The 19,342-nt window shown below is 42.1% G+C and overlaps 1 protein-coding gene across 1 annotated transcript in view; it reads left to right on the forward strand.

The window, feature by feature from the left end:
- The first annotated feature begins 1,277 nt into the window (after positions 1–1,277).
- The window catches only part of NCS1 (neuronal calcium sensor 1), a 67,510-nt gene continuing 49,445 nt past the window's right edge, over positions 1,278–19,342 (forward strand). Inside the window, exon 1 of the mRNA XM_072430175.1 lies at positions 1,278–1,624. Within this exon, the coding sequence (XP_072286276.1) occupies positions 1,561–1,624 (64 nt within the window). The 5' untranslated portion in view covers positions 1,278–1,560. The remainder of the gene's footprint in view (positions 1,625–19,342) is intronic.

Below are 19,342 nucleotides of genomic sequence, written 5' to 3' on the forward strand. Positions count from 1 at the left end.
ACTCTGCCATCGCAGACCTGTGATGGGAGAGTGGGTGGGTTGTGGCGTGAAACACAGCCCGCCCACTTCCCTGAGCCAGGGATTTGCATGAGGGACATGGCTGGTGCGTCCCCGGCGGGGTCCTTCTCCTGACCCGGCTCGGGGGTGCACCAAGAGCCGCGGACCCCCAAAATCTTCTCGCGGAGCACCGATTGGCTACCGCTTACAAAGATTGTAAGCTCTTCGGGGCAGCTCTTCACCTCCTCCTGTGTCACTGTCTGTATTCGTCTGTCATTGCAACCCCTATTTAACGTACAGCACTGCGTAATATGTTGGTGCTACCGTGTTTCCCCGATGATAAGGCAGGGCCATCAAATAAGACAGCCCCCCCCTTTTTAGGTAAAAATTAAAAATAAGCCCCCCCCCCGCAAATAAGCCACCCACCGATTACTTACCAGAATCGCGTGGTGCGGTGGGTGACTCCGTGTGTGGTTCCTCCGTGTGGTTCCTCCGTGCGTCCTCTTCATGAAGAGGAAGTGACAGGACTGAAGTGACTCCGCCCACGCAAACACACGTGACTCCGCCCACGCAAACACAGGCAGCTTCCCTCATCCCTCCCTAACGGAGACTGCAGGAGTTTGTTCACGAGTTCAGACAGGTTTTTTTTTGCTGTGAGCAATACCACTCTATATACGGTAAGCTTTAGAATGGGACATTAAATGGTACAGTATATTATTGATTAAAGTAGAAGGGGACAATGAATGGATCAGATTAATCAGAAGGGGACAATGATTGGCACAGATTGATCAGAAGTGGACATGAATGGCACATGAACAATAACTGTGTACTGTAGTCTTCTTCATGGGTAAATAAGGCATCCCCCTGAAAATAAGCCCTAGAGCATATTTTGGCCTTCAAAAAAAAAATAAGACAGTGTCTTATCATCGGGGAAACAGGGTATATAAATCCTGTTTAATAATAATAATAATAATAATACTTCCTGTACTGGCATGACAGGGACAGGAAGTGAGGAAAAATCTCTTTAAAGGAAACAAAGACTTCACACAAAATGTTCCTTGTTCTACACATTTCCCCCTCACCTATGAAGAATATAAGTGTGTGCCGGCCAGCACTGACTGCTGTAGTAAATGGTGGGGAGAGACTAAGGAGCGCTATGGCTGGGGCTGTGGACATGAAAGAAAAGCCATCATTGTGGGGGGGGGGAGCCAAGGATAGAGAGGCGTTATCTGCAGATGGAGGGGCAGACATTGTATCTGCAGCCAGTGAATGGCAGAGGAGGGACATGTGTGACAGTGTCCTGTAACCAGGGGCAACCACACAAGCACACAGCTCCCGGGGAGGCAGCCAGTGGGCAGGCACACATTGCCTGAGATCAGCCAGCTGCCCATCTCCTTCCCTCTGCCTCCATTGTCAGCCTGAAACCTGAGCCGGAACACAGGCACAAAGGAGATCTCCCGGGCTGCACAACCACGGGGCTGATCCTCCGGCTGATCCGCAGGCTTCCCGGGGAGATAGAGGAAGTACAGGCTGCCATTCATGAATTAATCATCACAACTCAGCATGGGCAAATCCAACAGCAAGCTGAAGCCGGAGGTGGTGGAGGAGCTGACCAGGAAGACTTACTGTAAGTAACATGTTGGGGGGTGAGGGATTGGGGGTGCACAGGGATCTCAGCCTGGTGTAGGGGTAAGGATTGGGGGTGCATAGGGAGCTGAGGCTGGTGTAGGGGTAAGGATTGGGGGTGCACAGAGAGCTGAGCCTGGTGTAGGGGTAAGGATTTTGTAGGGGTAAGGATTGGGGGTGCACAGGGAGCTGAGCCTGGTGTAGGGGTAAGGATTGGGGGTGCACAGGGAGCTGAGCCTGGTGGATGGGGAAGGAATGGGGGTGCACAGGGATCAGATCTGAGCCTGGAGTAGGGTGAAGGAATGGGGTGTTTGTAGCTGATCTCCTAGCAGACTGTAGCCATGGGCCACCAACCTGGGTGTGTAGAGAGTGACTACACAAACTGACACTTGTATCATCCACATGGAAGAGGACACAAAGCTGGGATGCATGGTAACAAGGAGGGCTAGAAACTTGTGTCTTCTGTTGCACTACAAGCCTCAGCATGCGCTGCTGGGTGATGGCTGCCTCAGGGTTCTCATCTTTTTGCATGATGGGATGGAGGGGGTCCCGCTTTCATTGTTCTAGCACAATCCTTCTAATAGATTAGGCTCAGAATTCTGCAATTGAAAAGGATGATTGGTTTTATTTTATGGACCCCCAGAATAATTGCGGGGTCCTTGCATGGTATCCTGACACCCAGCCTATCCAGGTGGTGAGTAGGAGCTGGATTTGCACCCCTGACAAGGAATGATATCAATGTGTCAGACTTGTCACCCAGAGGGTGTGTGTATTTGTTTGGTATGGGACCCTGGCTGTCAGTATGACATTCACATACATGTCTAAATGATCCTGCCTATAGTATATGTTGGGTCATGGAATGATTCTGGGACCTTGTGTTACCCATGATTCATAAATCAAACCTATTACCCCAATACCTAACATAAATCTCCAAATGTGACCCCAATATCTAACCCTAACCGACAAATGTATTTACTATAGCAAACCCATAAAATTGGCTGTGTTAGGACCCCCTAAACAAAACCTTCGAACAAAACCCCTATGCCTAAAACTTAACTCCTACATGTAACCCCCGAAACGGAACACTAACCCCTAAATGTATCCCGCTATCTATATCTTGCCACTAACTTCTGATTGATACACTGAGACCTAACATTGACCTCCAACCACAACTCCTATACCTAAACCATATCACTAACCTCTGAATGTAACCCTTTATACCTAACATTTAACACTAACTGTTGAATACCTAGCCCTAACCACCTAGCCCTAACTAGCCCTAACCACCTAGCCCTAACCACCTAGCCCTAACCACCTAGCCCTAACCACCTAGCCCTAACCACCTAGCCCCTAGCCCTAACCACCTAGCCCTAACCACCTAGCCCTAACCACCTAGCTCTAACCACCTAGCTCTAACCACCTAGCCCTAACCACCTAGCCCTAACTATCCCTAACCACCTAGCCCTAACCTTTACCACTGATTATAACCCTATAATCATATATAAATACTGTTTAATAGTAATAACCTAATTATACCTAATCTAAAACACTAACCACTAATTGTTACACTTCTACACTGATCAGTAGTGTCTTAACTTACCCTCTAAACCTAACATTTACTACTAACCTCTGAATGGAACTCCGATACCTAACTCTACCCCTAATCCCTGCCACTAATTTCTAAATAAATTTCCTATACCTCCCGTGAGACCCCCAACACTGAGACACAACTGAACTCATTGCAAACACTCCAAGACTAATCAGTAAAGTTACCCCTTGCAATGAATTTAGTGTAACCCTTTAAACCCTGAATCTAACCTCCAATGTAAATCTCCAAACATTTGTAAGTCATTGAGGGTCCAGGGGGATTATAAACCTCACTGGTAAATGTTCCTGAAGAATAGCTGTATAATGTAGGATAAGGTAAACATGGGCTGTACATAGATTATAAGCTCCTTGCTGTAAAATCTCGGTTAGGTCAGTGTACCCCTGGTATGAGTAGCATGCAGGCTGCACTTCTACAGCTGCTCCCATTATCTGCTCAGAATCCTCTGTAGCTGTTGCATTGTGTTGTAAATATGGTGCCACCGACATAACAAGATAATTAGCCAATATGGTTCAGACTGTACAATGCAGCCTGTGGGGACACCCCCTGGCCGCTCCATCACAAACGGAATCATTCAGCTTGGTGAATTTCCCAGTGAATTTTAGTTACCAGTCAATTCATATCAGTGAGTCACATATTATGTATATCATTAAATTGTGTAAAAAAAAAACTTCTTCTGGGTGGCCATAGGAAAATAACTGCTGCCTATAATATTTCCTGCATAGGCAGTTTAGGTCACATGATCTCTGGTTACCAGGATCATTGTAGTTGTTTTATGTCATTAGAGACTGCAGAGTCGTTTGTCTTTAAAAAGATACACAGCAAGATAAGATACAAAAATCAGCACAACTTGCATATCTAAGGGACAGTACAAAGGCATATACTGCAGTGTATTCCACTCATTGCTTTGTATTTGTTGCAACTTATTGCACTCATTGCTTCTTTTATGCTTCAGCTGAATGATTTTTACAATGTATTTTACCTCCTTGTTTTGTATACACTGCAGCTGATTGCACCCCTCGTTTGGCATACGCTGCAGATTTTTGCACCCCTTGTTTGGCATACGCTGTAGATATTTGCACCCCTTGTTTGGTATATACTGTAGATGTTTGCACCCCTCGTTTAGTATACACTGTATATTTTTGCACCCCTTGTTTGATATACACTGTATTTTTTTGCACCCCTCGTTTGGTATACTCTGTATATTTTTGCACCCCTCGTTTGGTATACTCTGTAGATTTTTGCACCCCTGGTTTGGCATACTCTGTAGATTTTTGCACCCCTTATATGCTGTGGATTTTTGCACCCCTTGTTTGGTATATGCTGTGGATTTTTGCACCCCTTGTTTGGCATACGCTGTAGATATTTGCACCCCTTGTCTTGTTGCTCCCCTTGCTTTATATGATGTGACTGGTTTGACTCCATGCTTTGTACATGAGTACAGCCTTTGCTTTGTGTAGGATAGCACTCATTATACTCCTCAGTTGGTACATGTGGCGGATCCTGTTGTGTATTTTTTGGCACATTATTGCACTATTTGCTGAACACTTTGTGCAGCTCTTCCTGGCAGAGCATGTATACTGCCCCTAGCCAGGACTTGCAGCAGATCAGAGCTTCCCGGTCTCCTGCTGTAGGCGATACTGCTTCATGCTGGCACATGCTGCATCTTTCTCTCTTCCTGGGCACATTCAACAGCTCATTGCGTTGCTGAGCTCCTTCTTCTGCAGCTCATTAAGCTGCTTCCTGGGCACAAAGTGGTATTTCATACAGCGGAGCAAGACATGAGCACGTATACACTTCCCAAACAGGGACGCCCCTTTCCAGGGAGCGCACACGGATGCCTGACTGTGCAGCTGTCCTGTATTCAACATGGATAAGGCCTACTTGTGTGCAAATCAAGTGTTTTAGGGTAACAGGCTACTATTTAACTTGCTAAGTGCAAAAACAGGGCAGGAATACTAACACAGATTTAGATGCAAATATATGTAGTCTGTTTGCAATGTGTTTGTGTTTATATAAAATATATATCATCCAAAACAATTACCACCTAAATTTCATTGCATAAATGCCCATTGTGCTGCAGCCCTGGCCTTTTGAGGCATGAGCTTGTCAAAACCTGTAAAGGTGTCCTGTGGTATATGTCACCAAGACAATATAAGCAGATCCTTTAAGTTACAATGCTACCACAAGGCTGCCATCTTGCTATAATGCATCCTACTGTCATCTCTTCCTCCGCCACACACCTGGCCATCCACATGAAAAGCAAGCTGTGATTCCTCAAAACAGACTATCATCTCCCATTGTGCTCCATCATTCAGTCCTGACGTTCATGGGCATGGGCACTTTACTGGTATGCAGATATACAAGCTCATACGCAAGCAGCAAATGTTCTGTATGTTCCGATACTTTTCTCTCATGGCCAGCTTTAGGTTTACCTCAATTTTTTAGTAGCTCTTCTTTAAAATAGACCATATCTTACCCACGTGGCTCAGTGATCATGGGAACTTTTTACCATATCATAACACAAACACCCCACAAGACATTGGCCATTTTGGACATGCTCTCACCCAGCCTTCTAGCTATCACCATTCAGGCCTTGTCAAAGTCACTCAGTTGCTCATGTTTGCTGGTTGTCCTGGTTCTAAAATTATAGCCCTCAAGAACTTGCTTTCCATTTTATTCCACTTCTTTATTTAGTACCATTGTAATCATTGTTATTCACATCACCTTTTAGTGGTTTTACTCTTTTAGCTGATTGCTGTGTGTGTGGGTGTGTTAGTTGGGGTTTTGCTGACCCAGAACAAGTGAGTAGGTAGGGGCCAATTTAAAAAAAAAACAAGAAACACATGCGTTGACTGTTTTTGCGGCTTGTTAAACAGCCCATTTATAATGAATTTTCCGAACCATAATGCATGTGAAAAGAAGGCAAGCTAAATTTTTCCATTGTGACACTATGCATCTGCGAATATCTTGTGTTTTGGTTTAGTGTGTTGCAGGCCACATACATAATTTTCCTGCAGTGTTCTGTGACCACTCCGCATGCATATTGTCTGTTCAGCAACCTGCAGCATTAGCAGCCTCCCTTTAGCCGTGAATGTTCCACCTTTCTTGGCATCCCCTGCACAATCACTTGAAGAGGATTTTATACTATGTGCAGTGTTTAACCCAGACATATTTTTTAAGCTGGATGGGAAGAAATTGTAGGCGAATACCAGCCCTTTGTGATCTAACTAACTGTAAGCATGCAAAAACAGCCGCGTGGTTACTGAAAAGTGGCTGGTTGTGCTCCCAACTAAAAGGGGCTGGGGAGAACACTGACGTGCTGAAGCTAATGAGCAGATTGGTTCCTGGATTCAGACCAGTCCCTCTATTGGCTGATAGGCTGCTAATATGGTGGCCACTAGGGCTACTGGCCCATCATTCTTTGCAGAGTGCTCTGGTGAAAATCAGGAGACACTTGCACCCCAGGAAATCCTGCATTACTTGCCAGGGGTACAGCCCTGACTACCTGGTAGTTGCTCTAAATTAAAGAGAACCTGTTAAATTGCTCCGTATTGCCAAAGCACAGATTCACTTTATAGCGAAACTTTGAGTCTGTCATTGACAACAGTATTTATATCATTTTGTCGTATTACATGTGCAGTTCATTTTTGTATTTGTTTTTTTGACTGCAGTTGAGATTTAAACAACATAAAATATGCCTCATCTAAAACTCTTCCGTTGCCAATAAAAAGCTCAATTTAATGAGATTTTCTGTTTCTCTGCCCTTGTACCTTTCAAAATCATTAAAATGTGTTTTAAAATTCTTATATTCTGGTTATAACTTTACATTAGATACTCCTAGTCCACAGAACAGAAGAAATCAACTTTCCAATGTGTAAGAATGCAACAAGAGCCTGCCAGATTGCATTGCCGGGCATGGTGCTGCCTTCTGAACTGGGGTGGTTTTGTTGGGCACATAGAAAGGGGACGACACAGGGTGGCTCTGGGTCTGTTTGTTGCTCTCTGTCTTTGACGAGCTGATCAGAATTACAAATATTTGGACAGTGATGACATTTCACGTGTCTGTTTTTCAGTTGCGTATTTAGCAGTTTGGCTTAAGGCCTTTAAAGTAAACCTTTGTTTACATTAGCATTAGTAAACTGTTAGGGGTACTGAAAAGCAGGTTCCTATGATTGTCTCTACATCCCGTTATAGCCCCTTCACCCTTGTGGTACTCTGCGTAACATGTTGTGTAGCTATTCCAATAAAATGGCACCTTAGCACATACTGGTTTAAATAAAGCTTTTCAAGACTGGAGAAGACAATCTTGGGTGAACCTGGATGATCCCGCAAACCTGGAATAGATTGAATAAAATAATTTCCTATTATTTCAAATGTTTTTAATCCTAGGCCAGTTCCATTTCAAGTTTGTTGGATTACCCAGGTTCTTCCATGATAGCCCATCCTCCCGAGTCTTGGAGAACCTTAACCCCCTGAGCGGTATTCCCCAGTGTGGCTCGGGGTAAAAAAAAAAAAAACATGCTGAAAGCAGTAACCTGGACCCACACTCAAAGTAGTTAATAAAAAATAAATACCTGGTCCCATCGGCGTCCTGCCCACCGGATCCCATCTTCGGACCGCGTCCTGTTCCTCTGATCTTCCGCTGGCGAGTGCACCGGCTGTCTCCGGGAGTTCCCAGTAACGTTGGTGCATGCGGGAGGCACAGCGGGAAATTCAAATAATTTTGTATTGGATTCAATACAAAATAACTGCATTAAATCAAATACAAAGTAATCTATATATATATATATATATATATATATATATATATATATATATATATATAATGCTACTGTACAGTTTTTTTTTACAGGTTTCAGTATTTTTATGCAGCCTTGTTTTAACAGATTTCTGTTTTTTTTTTTATTTAAAGTTTTTATTAAATGTATTAAATATTGGACATATTTTGGTGAGTTATGCCTAAGAATTATAGGCCTACAATGTAAAATAAATTTCCATGCACAAAATAGTACCGCTTTTGGCATAAAAATACTGACATAATTAGACCGTCAGGGAGGTAATAAATCGGGGTCCATATTAAATGTTAATTGGCCTGCTTTGCACAACAACAGAGAAGTCCCAGTTTTTGTTCCTGCGCCCATCCTGTGCAGTCCATTCAAGACAATTGAACTGCAATACATACAAAGACACAAAATACAGCACGCCAGTGTGAAATGGGGAGATTTGAAGTGGTTCTTAGATTTACCATGTTTAATTATGAAGATTTTAATTTTAGCCCCAGTACCTTGACCATTTATTGGTCTATAAGGTCATCTATCACTTTGAGCAGCCAAAAAAAGAAGTACAGGTGAAGCTGGGACAAAACCAGATTCCTGTAGTCGGGATTTAAATACCAAGCACTCATTTTCAGGAATTCCGGGGCGCTTGGGAATAATTGTAAAGGTTACAGTTGGCTTTTTTTAGGTGCCGCCTTGTCAGTCAAGATAGCAATTCAGTAATTGTAATCCAAGAACAGGTTTATTTTAAGAATTAGGGTTTAATGATTATCAGCATAAAGCTTTTTTGCATTAATTATTTATTAAAAGTTTGAGTCAGGTTTAAAGGATGTGATTTTTATATGGTACAAATGTCCTAGGATTGCCAGATATTGTAAATGTTTCTCAAGCTGAACTCAATGCACTTGTGAAACTCTAATAACTTGGGTATGTCTCGGACCTCACTATTGTGCATTTAGGCAGCACAGTACTACAGGACCCGCCCCTTCTTGTAACTGGCCAATGAGGGAGCAGTGCAGCACATTACTAAGGTCATGTGTGGTTTTATAAAGCCCTAATTGGCTCAGATGGCATCCATCCCGCTCCTTTATTCCCTACTTTTACCTCCAACTTTTCGTAATGTCTCTTCTTGGTCCCTGACTGTCTCTGATCCACTGTTAGGTCTCTCTATTCCTTCAGCCTCTCTGTACTCCATACCACCACCTAAATCCCTAAAAATAAATATTTAAAATATGATATCGGTGGCCTGGAGATTTCTAGCTAAACATTTGAATTTTCTTCTGTTCTGCGGTATGGCCATTACACTAAATAACGTCAGTGTTTTTTGCGGTAATGATGAGGAGCGATGAAACAAAGAGGTTGTCATGACAACCGGCACCACGCCTGTACATTAAAACGGCAGATTCACAATAAAAAAAATAATTTCACTTTAGCCTCATGTAGCAAAACACATTCTATTATGTGCAAGGGGAACTACAAGACAGTCTTGTTAACAGCAAAGTGACGGATAAGAGAATTACTTGCACTTCATGTCATTGACCCCCCGGGAGCAGATATGGGGTTAATGGTTTAATTATATTTTAGGACATTAGTGATGTACAGCATCTGCTTCCCATTGTTCTGAAGATACGTAAAGGCAGCACAGCAGTAGATCCCCTCCTTCAGATATATGCAAAGTGCGTAGGCATGGGGGGCTGGGGTGTTCTGGGATCTCCTCAATCTCTGCAAATGTCTCCTCTAGAAGAGGATTAGGAAGGGAAACTAGCTAATAACTGCATGGTGATTTAAAGGTGAACTTCAGACACAGACCCCCTGCCTACAAGCTAATCATCGGATTAGGAAAAATCTAGACTGAAAGGCCAAACTAGTCCCCTAAATCTGTGGTCATATGATGGGTGTGTGCATGTAGAATATGCCATGTTGTTTCCTGCACAGGAGAGGGCCCTTATTTAGTTTTCCATGTTACTGTTAATGGCATGAACCTTTCCTTGTGGATGTCCATTAGCTAGGTCCTTTCGGCATTCAGAGGAATACAGCAGTATGTCGTCCCATAGAGACAACAAAGTCTGGGCTGCAGTTTATCGCTGGATCTAGGAGCTAATAGGGGACACAGATGTGAGACTTAAGTAAGTGTATACATATGTATTTATACATGTGTATTTATACTACCTGGCCAAAATAAGTCTCCAAGCCCATGGTGGCAGTTTTATAACCTGGAGTGCTGGTGGGGAGGTGTTAAGATCTGGAAATGCTTTACAGTGCTCAACCCAGAAATTTTTTTAAACCGGGTGGGAAGCAATTGTAGGTGGGTGGCAGCCCCACGTATTGTGACCAAACTCTTTAATAACTACCCAAAAACAGACGGGTGGGTGCTGAAAAGGGCCTGGGGAGAACCCTGCTTTAGTAGGGTCAGGTCCAGTGTCCAAAAATGAGGTCAGCTGACTTCCTGAATAATATGAACACGAAATTTTTTTCTTCCCCCAATGGCATGGGCATATTCCAGGATGACAATGCCAGGATTCATTGGGATCAAATTGTGAAAAAAGGGGTTCATTGTCTCCCTTTATTGGCCACCAGAGAGCCCTTAACCCCATTGCAAATCTTTGGGTTGTGCTAGAGAAGACTTTACACAGTGACTCTCCCATTACCGTAAAGTGCCCAAAAATTAGGTCAGCTGACTCCCTGAATATTATGAATACCTGGATTTTTTCTTCCCCGATGGCACGGGCATATTCAAGGTTGACAATGCCAGGATTCATTGGGATCAAATTGTAAAAAAAGGGGTTCATTGTCTCCCTTTATTGGCCACCAGAGAGCCCTTAACCCCTTTGCAAATCTTTGGTTTGTGCTAGAGAAGACTTTACACAGTGACTCTCCCATCACCAATACAAGATCTTGGCGAAAAGTTTAATTCAACTCTGGATGGAAAAAAATGTTGTGACATTGTGACCACAGCAAATGCATGCCATATTCTCAATAAGGCAGTTCAACAAAATATTAGTGAGTAATATTATTTTAGTCAGAGGGACCACTGTCCTCATTTTTTTCAATGAATAATCTTCCTTGTTTCCAGATGAATGAGGTCTTTTTTATTTAGGCATAAAGAAGGGGTCAGCATCTGCTTCTGTGGCTGAAGAGGCTATCAGTCTCAAGGTTTTTTTTTTTAGTAATCTCATTGTTCTGGGCTATACTTACACAGGCCTCCATCATGCAGCTTTGTTTTTCTCTGACTCCTTGACCATCTAGTGTAAAAATGTTCCAAGTTAGGTGAAACATATACAGAGCTATCCACTCTCCACACCCTTTGTGTGACTGCACTTGGGATGTCAAATTACATTCCAAACACTGGAAGGCTTGAAATCTTGTGTTAGTTATCCAGGATTGTGCTGTTTCTTCCTGTGAATGGTCATTTTTATCCTGAATTCCTTCACGGTAATGGTCCATAAACTATTAAAAGCCAGTCACACATGGAAGTCATTGCAAACAGCTTGATACCCTAAGTCGTAAGTAAACAATGTATGTAGGCAGGAGGGCAGGCTGAGCTGACATTGTGGTAAGTCACACTATTATTCTGCATATTTTCTTATCCATTTCTGTGGCCCTAGAGGCTTAGACTGCTGTAAGAAAAGAAAGATTTATAGATCATCGCACAGAAATTCTTCATTTTTGCTTATGGTGGCCAAGTCTTGTTGCATAAATCTAGTATATGCAATATGCACCTGCAACCTTCTTTCTCCAGGGCGTCTCAAATCGGAGTCATATGTTAACTATGTCTGACCCCTGTCATCACGTGATTGTGAACTGAGATCACAACTGCTTTATGCTCTGCTGTCTGTTGCGGCCGTGTGTTATCCGGTATCCCATGTTTCTTTACTAACATAGTTCCTTTAAAGGTAAACCACAGCCAAAAATCCATCAATGTGTCTTTTATATCTTTTTAGAGTTCTTCTATAAAGTCGAACTACAAGCAAACTGTTAAGTCCAATAATAAAATACATATAAGAGCCTTTTTACGGGCCAGAAGATTTGTATCACTGTCCATCCAGTCCTCAGATATACAGAGCGCTGTCTGATAGGACAGGAGACCTGATTTTTTTTCTTTGCAACAGATAAAGCAGAAGTAAACTCTCTCTGCTTACTTTCCTGTCCAGTAAGTATCATGGTTATAGGAAAATTGTGTTTTAGCAGTTTAAAGCTTTAACCTTGAATCATACAACTGGGACAATGCATTCTGGGATATTTAGGTGGGGATTAAACCCACCCTGCTCCTTGGCTTGTGGCTACGGTGCTGTGGGAACCTGTAAACAATTGGGTTGTAGCCAAAAGGGTCCTTGATTATAAATTTGCAGGTATACTCATCAGGAAGGCAAATTAAAAAAGTTTTCAAAGTTTTTGGCAAATTTTAACTCGACTACTTCTGTTTCGGCCTCTTTGCCGCTTTCATAAATCTGTCTTCCACGATTGGTTCTGTTGTTTTCCTAAAGGACATTAACATGCAAATGCAGACTGTAGCAGTTTTTTACCGCCATGCAGCTATAATACATGTCATGTCACATGGGTCAGACAGACGCTCGCTCGTTTTACATCAGAACTTGTATATTATAACAATGCAAAATTGCATTGTTGGGGTAAAATAAATATGTAAGGGAATTTTTTTTTTTTACCAGGAATTTGGATTTCTTGGATTGCACAAACCATTTCTAGGTGTGTTCTGGCCTGTAGTGTAATGGTTTTCACCTATAGAGCCGCCACATTCTCATTTGGTTGCCCGACCTACAAACAGCACTGATTGGTTTTATTGCCATAGGAGAATTGGAAGCTTTTCCATTTGTGGTTTATTTTTGGGTTTAAGGAGAACCTTTGCTATGTTCATGCACAGTAAAGCAACTGATTCAATTTATTACCGCAGCAGCTGGCTATTATTGCCAAGTTGGCATATCCGGTACTTCCAGAAATGAAGAAGCGTGTAACTCGCTAGCAAGCAGTACTAGCAAAAGACGCATCAAATCTGTTATTTTCATCCAGTTATGCAGGGTATTGTAGTAATTTTTATTTCAAAATTGTTAATCATTGATTGTGCCTGTAAATGCCCAAAGTATATTTAGTGCTTCAAGGTCGGTAAAATCGCCGGGATTAATGGAGAGACTCATGGCGGAAGGTAGGAACAGCACACACTTTGTTATTTATCTGTTAGAATGCTGAGCGGGAAACTAGTCGCTCTGCAATTGTGGGCAGGAAATTAGGTGAAAGTGTTAATTGGTTCTATTTATTTTCCTTGTTTAAAAACAACATCCTGCTTAATAATTGCACCTGAATTGTTTTTTAAAGAAAACATTTTCATCATCATCATTTTTTTTTTTTTTTTTGCTATTTTGTTTTAATGCCAGAAGCAATAGACGTATTATCCACGTGATCCAAGGAAGTTATACTTGCTTTTTCTTGATTCACTTAAAGCTCCACTTTAAAAAGCAAGGTCTCTGTAAGATTTTAATTTCTCTGGATCAGCAATCCAACCAGCTGTTGGTGGCACAGAAAGATTCGAAGCCCATTGGTGTCACAGAAAGAGAGCCAAAGCCCGGCCAATGGTGGCACAGAAGGGGCTGAAGCTCGGCAGTTGGTGGCACAGAACAGGTGGGAGCCCAGCTGTTGGTGGCACAGTAGGAGCCGAAGCCCGTCCGTTGGTGGCACAGAAGGTGCCAGAGCCTAGCCGTTGGTGGCACAGAAGGGGCCGGAGCCTAGCCGTTGGTGGCACAGAAGGGGCCGGAGCCTGGCTGTTGGTGGCACAGAAGGGGCCGGTGCCTGGCTGTTGGTTACACAGAAGGGGCCGGTGCCTGGCTGTTGGTTGCACAGAAGGGGCCGGTGCCTGGCTGTTGGTTGGGCAGAAGGGGCCGGTGCCTGGCTGTTGGTTGCGCAGAAGGGGCCGGAGCCTGGCTGTTGGTGGCACACAAGGGGCCGGAGCCTGGCTGTTGGTGGCACAGCAGTAGACTGGAATAAGGGATCATTCAGCCAGGAGCTTTTTCCACATTTAGTGGACATGGTAATTGGGCAGTAGACCGCCTACCAATTGCTGATCTACAACTTCCTTTGTGTTCTCATCTGTTCATTTCAACAGATGAGAATGTTCACATATGAGCAGTGTTGTCAACTGTCACCTGCTATAGACAAAACTAACATGCAGTTGAGAAGCCGTAATCACACCATTACACAATTACAATCACAATTACAACCATTTGTCTGAACTAACCCTGCAATGCTGCAAATGGATATCTGTCCACTAATAACAATAAGAGTAATCCTGGGATCATCCCATTAGCCTATACATTTATGCTATAATTACACCAGGGTAATCCACGACATTAATGCCAAAAGCCATAAAAAGGAATAGAGGATCATATGCCTACCTATGCTACCTGATCACCTTGAATGTGTGTAGGGTGTCTTCAATGACGCGTGCATTTCTTTCACTAGATGAGCCTTTGATTTTGTTTGCACTCCACTGACTGGGAATACCTTCACATCTTGGAAGCCATCCAAACTGAAAGGCCGAAGGCTGCTAGACAACCAAGGCGTTTATTGCTCCTTTTGTAATGGAAGATTTCTTATAACCTCCAGTTGGGACTTGAACTTGAGGAAGTAATGGGAAATCTGTGCAGCAGGGACACCATCAAAAATTGGACAAAAGCTTTAGGGTTACTGCCAGGCAACTAGCTATTTATCCCATCTGCTCATTTACTTCCCTCATGACAGGTTACCTTTAAAGTGCTGGAATACTTCGCTATAGTGTACAAAAAAATGTACAAACAAGTAGGCATACAGCTAGAAAAAGAACACATCCTAGAAAACACTGTATTGGCCCAGTTGAAATGGCACAGATGTGGAGAATAAATGGACTTTAATATTGCTCCCACTTACTGTATTCAAGTGTCTATTGATTTCCTTATTGATTGCCCTGGCTAATAAAATAAATCCTTCTAAGAAGATCAACAGTAAAAGGGGTCAAAGTGGGCTTTCAGCTGCACCCTTATCCCACTATACAGTGCATTCACCTTTTAGATAGTAGGTACGGTATGTGGGGGGGGGGTCCCCAGTTCCGTACCCCATAAGAAAACAAACAGCAAAACAGCTATCAAACTATAATAAAATGCATAAAATTATAATAAAGTGATCCCTTCAGCATTGTTCCCTGTTGCACTGGCTGCTTTTTTATTTCTCACCTTCTCACCCACTGCATGCAATGGTTTCTCCTTCTGGCCTTTATGTGACTACAGGATAAAGCAGGCAGCTGGTGGAACCACCACTTGTGATGGGGGAAACCGGTATTGACCCAGCCTTAGGGTGACCCTGTGTGTACACATAGGGACAATGACAATCTACACATACAAATTACACAGACGCCCTTTTTATTTTTGCATTTTGATATTACATCCCAATGGGGGGAAATGAACTCTTACACTTTGTCACCAAGCATGAGTTGGGGGAGAGAACAAACAGCAGCAAAAAAAGAGTTTCCTTGATCCAAATAAAAATAACACTTTTATATTTTTTAAATACATTTACAAAATTTTATTTTGTGTTCTTCAGGGGATGTCAGTGGGCAAAATTTATGACCTAATATTCACTTAGCTAACAATGGCATTACTGTTTTCAGGAGGATCTAAATAAGATTGTAGGAAATATGTATAGGGAGCTTAAGATTTACAGATTTACAGTTCTGGTTCTGAATACGCTTTAAGGCATCAGGATATAAACAGCTTTAGTATATTTATGGTCAGTTAATTTAAATAAATCCTTAAGCTCAGTGACAGTTGGGCAATCCAGTTAAAAACCTTCTGTGCTGGAGGAAACGGCTGAATGACTGTCTACATGGAATTCTCTGTGTGTATTTAGATGTATGCATCATCTTTTCATGTATGTAATTTTAGCAAATCTTTTTTACTGTTATTTCCTGAAAACCAAAAGGGGAACATTTTTTTAAAACGCTGGCTGAAATTGGAATACTTTCCTATGCATGTTTTTCTTGTGAAATGCTAAGTATGCGTTGTAAGTATTTACTGATAACCAGGTTGTTGGCATAAATGCAACTTTAACAACAACCAAAAAATAAACTTCAGGAAATGCCCATTTTTTTCTGCCTGTTCAGAACAGTTTTTAAAGTGTTCTCATTGCACATACAGTATACATAATGGTCTGTCATATGCAAGCTTTTACTGACCCCGCTAGTTAAAGCTAATGAACTCATAAGACATTAAAAAAGTAAACCTATATTCATGAAAAAAATATAAACCTTCCTCTTTTCTGACCTAACTTGATTTTCGAGGGGCTGCAGTCTTGGTGCCTGTTTACACTGTTCATGGTAGTCAAGCATGTGCAGAGCAGCTCCATAGCTGTCCTGAGGACTCCGGCCATAGGACATAGCCTTACAAATTAATATGGAACATAATTTCCCAGCATTGGAAATCTCTGCATCCTAGCAGTGCACACCCCAAAATCAACATGAGTAAAGTAGGAAATTAGTGACAATTTGGCTTGTTTTTTTCTAGTCTATCCCTTGGCCAAGGGTTTGTCTCTGGTCCTCCATCAATCCTTATGTCCCCCCAGCTGCAGTCCTGTGTGCACCCAACTTCTGTGCAAAAGCTCTAGGAAAAAAAATCAGAATTTGAATGAGGGATTGCTGTCTAAGAATACGTTGATGCTTGAGCAGGGCCTTCAAACTTGTTACCTAATGTGCAGCCAGAAACAGAATTCTAGTTCAATGTTGTTTTTTTTTTAACTTTTAATTTAAAGTTAGGAGAAACCAAGAAGAAAAAAATGTAGGAATACATCATTCTCTTGGCTGCAGTTCACCTTCGTCACTTGGGCAGAACGGTAGTTCAGAGGTTAGCACTCTCGCCTTTGCAGCACTGGGTCCCAGATCCGAATCTCAGACAGGATAGTATATGCATGTAGTTTGCATGTTCTTCTGTGTTTGTGTGTGTTTCTGAGTGTTCTCCCATATCCCAAAAACATGCAGTTAGGTTTATCCCCCAGACTGACCTTGGACTGTAGTAAATACATATGACTATGGAAGGGACATTAGATTGTGAGCCTTTTGGAGGACAGTTAAATGACATGACTATGGATTTTGTACAGCAGTGTTGGTGCTAAAAAAAAATACTGGACAATAAAAATAACTACTGAGTACAAAACTGTAATAACTGAAAAACTCATGTCATTCAGTGTTCAGCCACCATCTGACATAAGCAGGTAACTATTACAAAATGATGTTTGACTTCCCCGACTGACCCGCACCACCACCATTACAACCACAACCACCCTTTTCCCTTCCACCACATTGCATTACCTCTCTTTAAATGTTTTAATAATAAAAAAACAAACTACTCCTTGAAAAGTATTTTTTTTTCAGCTTTGTTTCCTTTAATCCTTTAATCTGTTTATATATATATATATATATATGTTAAAAATGTTCTTTTAAACCCATTATTGTGTTATAAGTCTAGTCCTAGTCACTAGGCATAAGGCCAGAAATGCAAAAAACAGCGGTGTAATGTAATGCCTGGCAATTAATTCATCTTGGAGAAAGTACTCTAGTAAAATCTGTTTCTAATTGGATGCCATGAATTCCATTCCATCATTGTTCTTTTGCTTTGCCTTAGCATGTGATCTCATACTTGTATTTTTATATTTTTTACCATTCTCTATAGTCCATTCCAGTGTGTGTGACACAATTTCTACAATTCAGCCTATATTCTCTGATGTTGCCCCCTTGTCTAACCAGAAACACAAATGGAACAAAAATAGGATATAAGTAGACAGCTTTATAGACCTTTGGATACCTAACTTTAGGGTGGCAAAAGTAGGCTAGATGTTAATTTTGAACAGCCAACACATTTCCGGCATTCTAAAAAGAATTTAAAGGGACCCGAGTCTTCCTAGAGGTTTGTATTATATCATTTTTGGCAGCAATAGAGTGATTTTATTAGTGAAAAAGGAAGCTTAATACCAATGATTCCCTTGCTGATGAAATTTTACCAAGGACAGCATTTGCTTGTCTGTCAAGCCCCTAAATGTTAAAGGTGACAGCTGCCTTTTCCTCTCACTGAGCTTCAGGTTTTTTCACTAGGTCAAGTCTCTGGAGAGGTTACTGAGCAATTTCACGGTCTGCTGCAGAAGGGTCTTCCCTGCCTTTTTTTACGGTCTGCTGGTTTGTACGAGTTCCTTCTGACGAAGAGCACAGAGGTGACTTTATGCACCAGCCAAGTACAGAGTTACTTTTAGAACACGCTTCCACCTCATTATCACCTCTTCTACTGGGAAAGGTGCAGTCCCACTTAATGGCAGATTCACGGTGTTCTCCGCGATGAAAACACATAATGTGTGTGCTGCCTCCTTGGCTGTTTCATAATTCAAGAGTGTTTAATAACTTGCCATTTTCCTTCCATTTTAGAGGGAGCTCTTTTTTTTTTTTTACACCCCTCCCTTTTTGCATGTACCTTATTCGAACTCAAGAAGTTTGCTGCCTTATCCATTGTGTTGCCAGGTTGATTCACCCTTCTTGGAACAAATATGGAGTTGATACCCATACTGACCAATGTTTTAGTTTTTCATTCTTTGTGAAAATAAAACAACTGTGGATTGATAATGTTTCTATTTACTTTACTCCAGTTGTTTTCTTCTGTGTAGAGAAGCATTAGAAACTATCAAGACTTGTCTGAAGTCCCAATAGGAACATTTCTTTCCACTTCTCATGCCAGTGATGATGTTAGGACTATAGAGAAGGAGAACACAGCAGGGAGCAGGGGGCTCAGCCTTTTGCTTAAAACGATTTCCTCTTACTTCCCATCCTGGTGGCATACTTAGATGAGACTTTCTGTATGCGAGGCAGTGAAGAGGCTGACCCAGCATTACAAACGGGTGCATTCCAGGATGACCAGGCACAATATGGACTGTAATGCTGGGGAAAAAACCTAAATTACAATCTATTATGAATGCTGGAGCCAGACTCATCCATCCTTCCCACCGCTCCTCTTCTCAAATTGAAGCTCCTGTGCTTTGGCTTCAAATCCCTCCACAGTTCTTGTCCCACTTACCTTTCTGACCTGGTAAAAAAATACTCCTCCACTCCTCCAATGACCTAAAAACGACTTCCTCACTCATAACCTCATCACACGCACAGATACAAGACTTCTCAAGAGCTGGCTCGACTCTCTGGAATGGTCTTCCTTGTCCTATTCGGCTTGCTCCTACTTTCTGATCATTTAAAAGAGCACTCAAAACCCATTTTTTCAAACTTGTCCACCCATCTTCTTCTGTCTCTTATAACCTCCAATGCAATACA

The sequence above is a fragment of the Pyxicephalus adspersus genome, chromosome Z, assembly GCF_032062135.1.
Source record: "Pyxicephalus adspersus chromosome Z, UCB_Pads_2.0, whole genome shotgun sequence".
Taxonomy (NCBI): domain Eukaryota; kingdom Metazoa; phylum Chordata; class Amphibia; order Anura; family Pyxicephalidae; genus Pyxicephalus; species Pyxicephalus adspersus.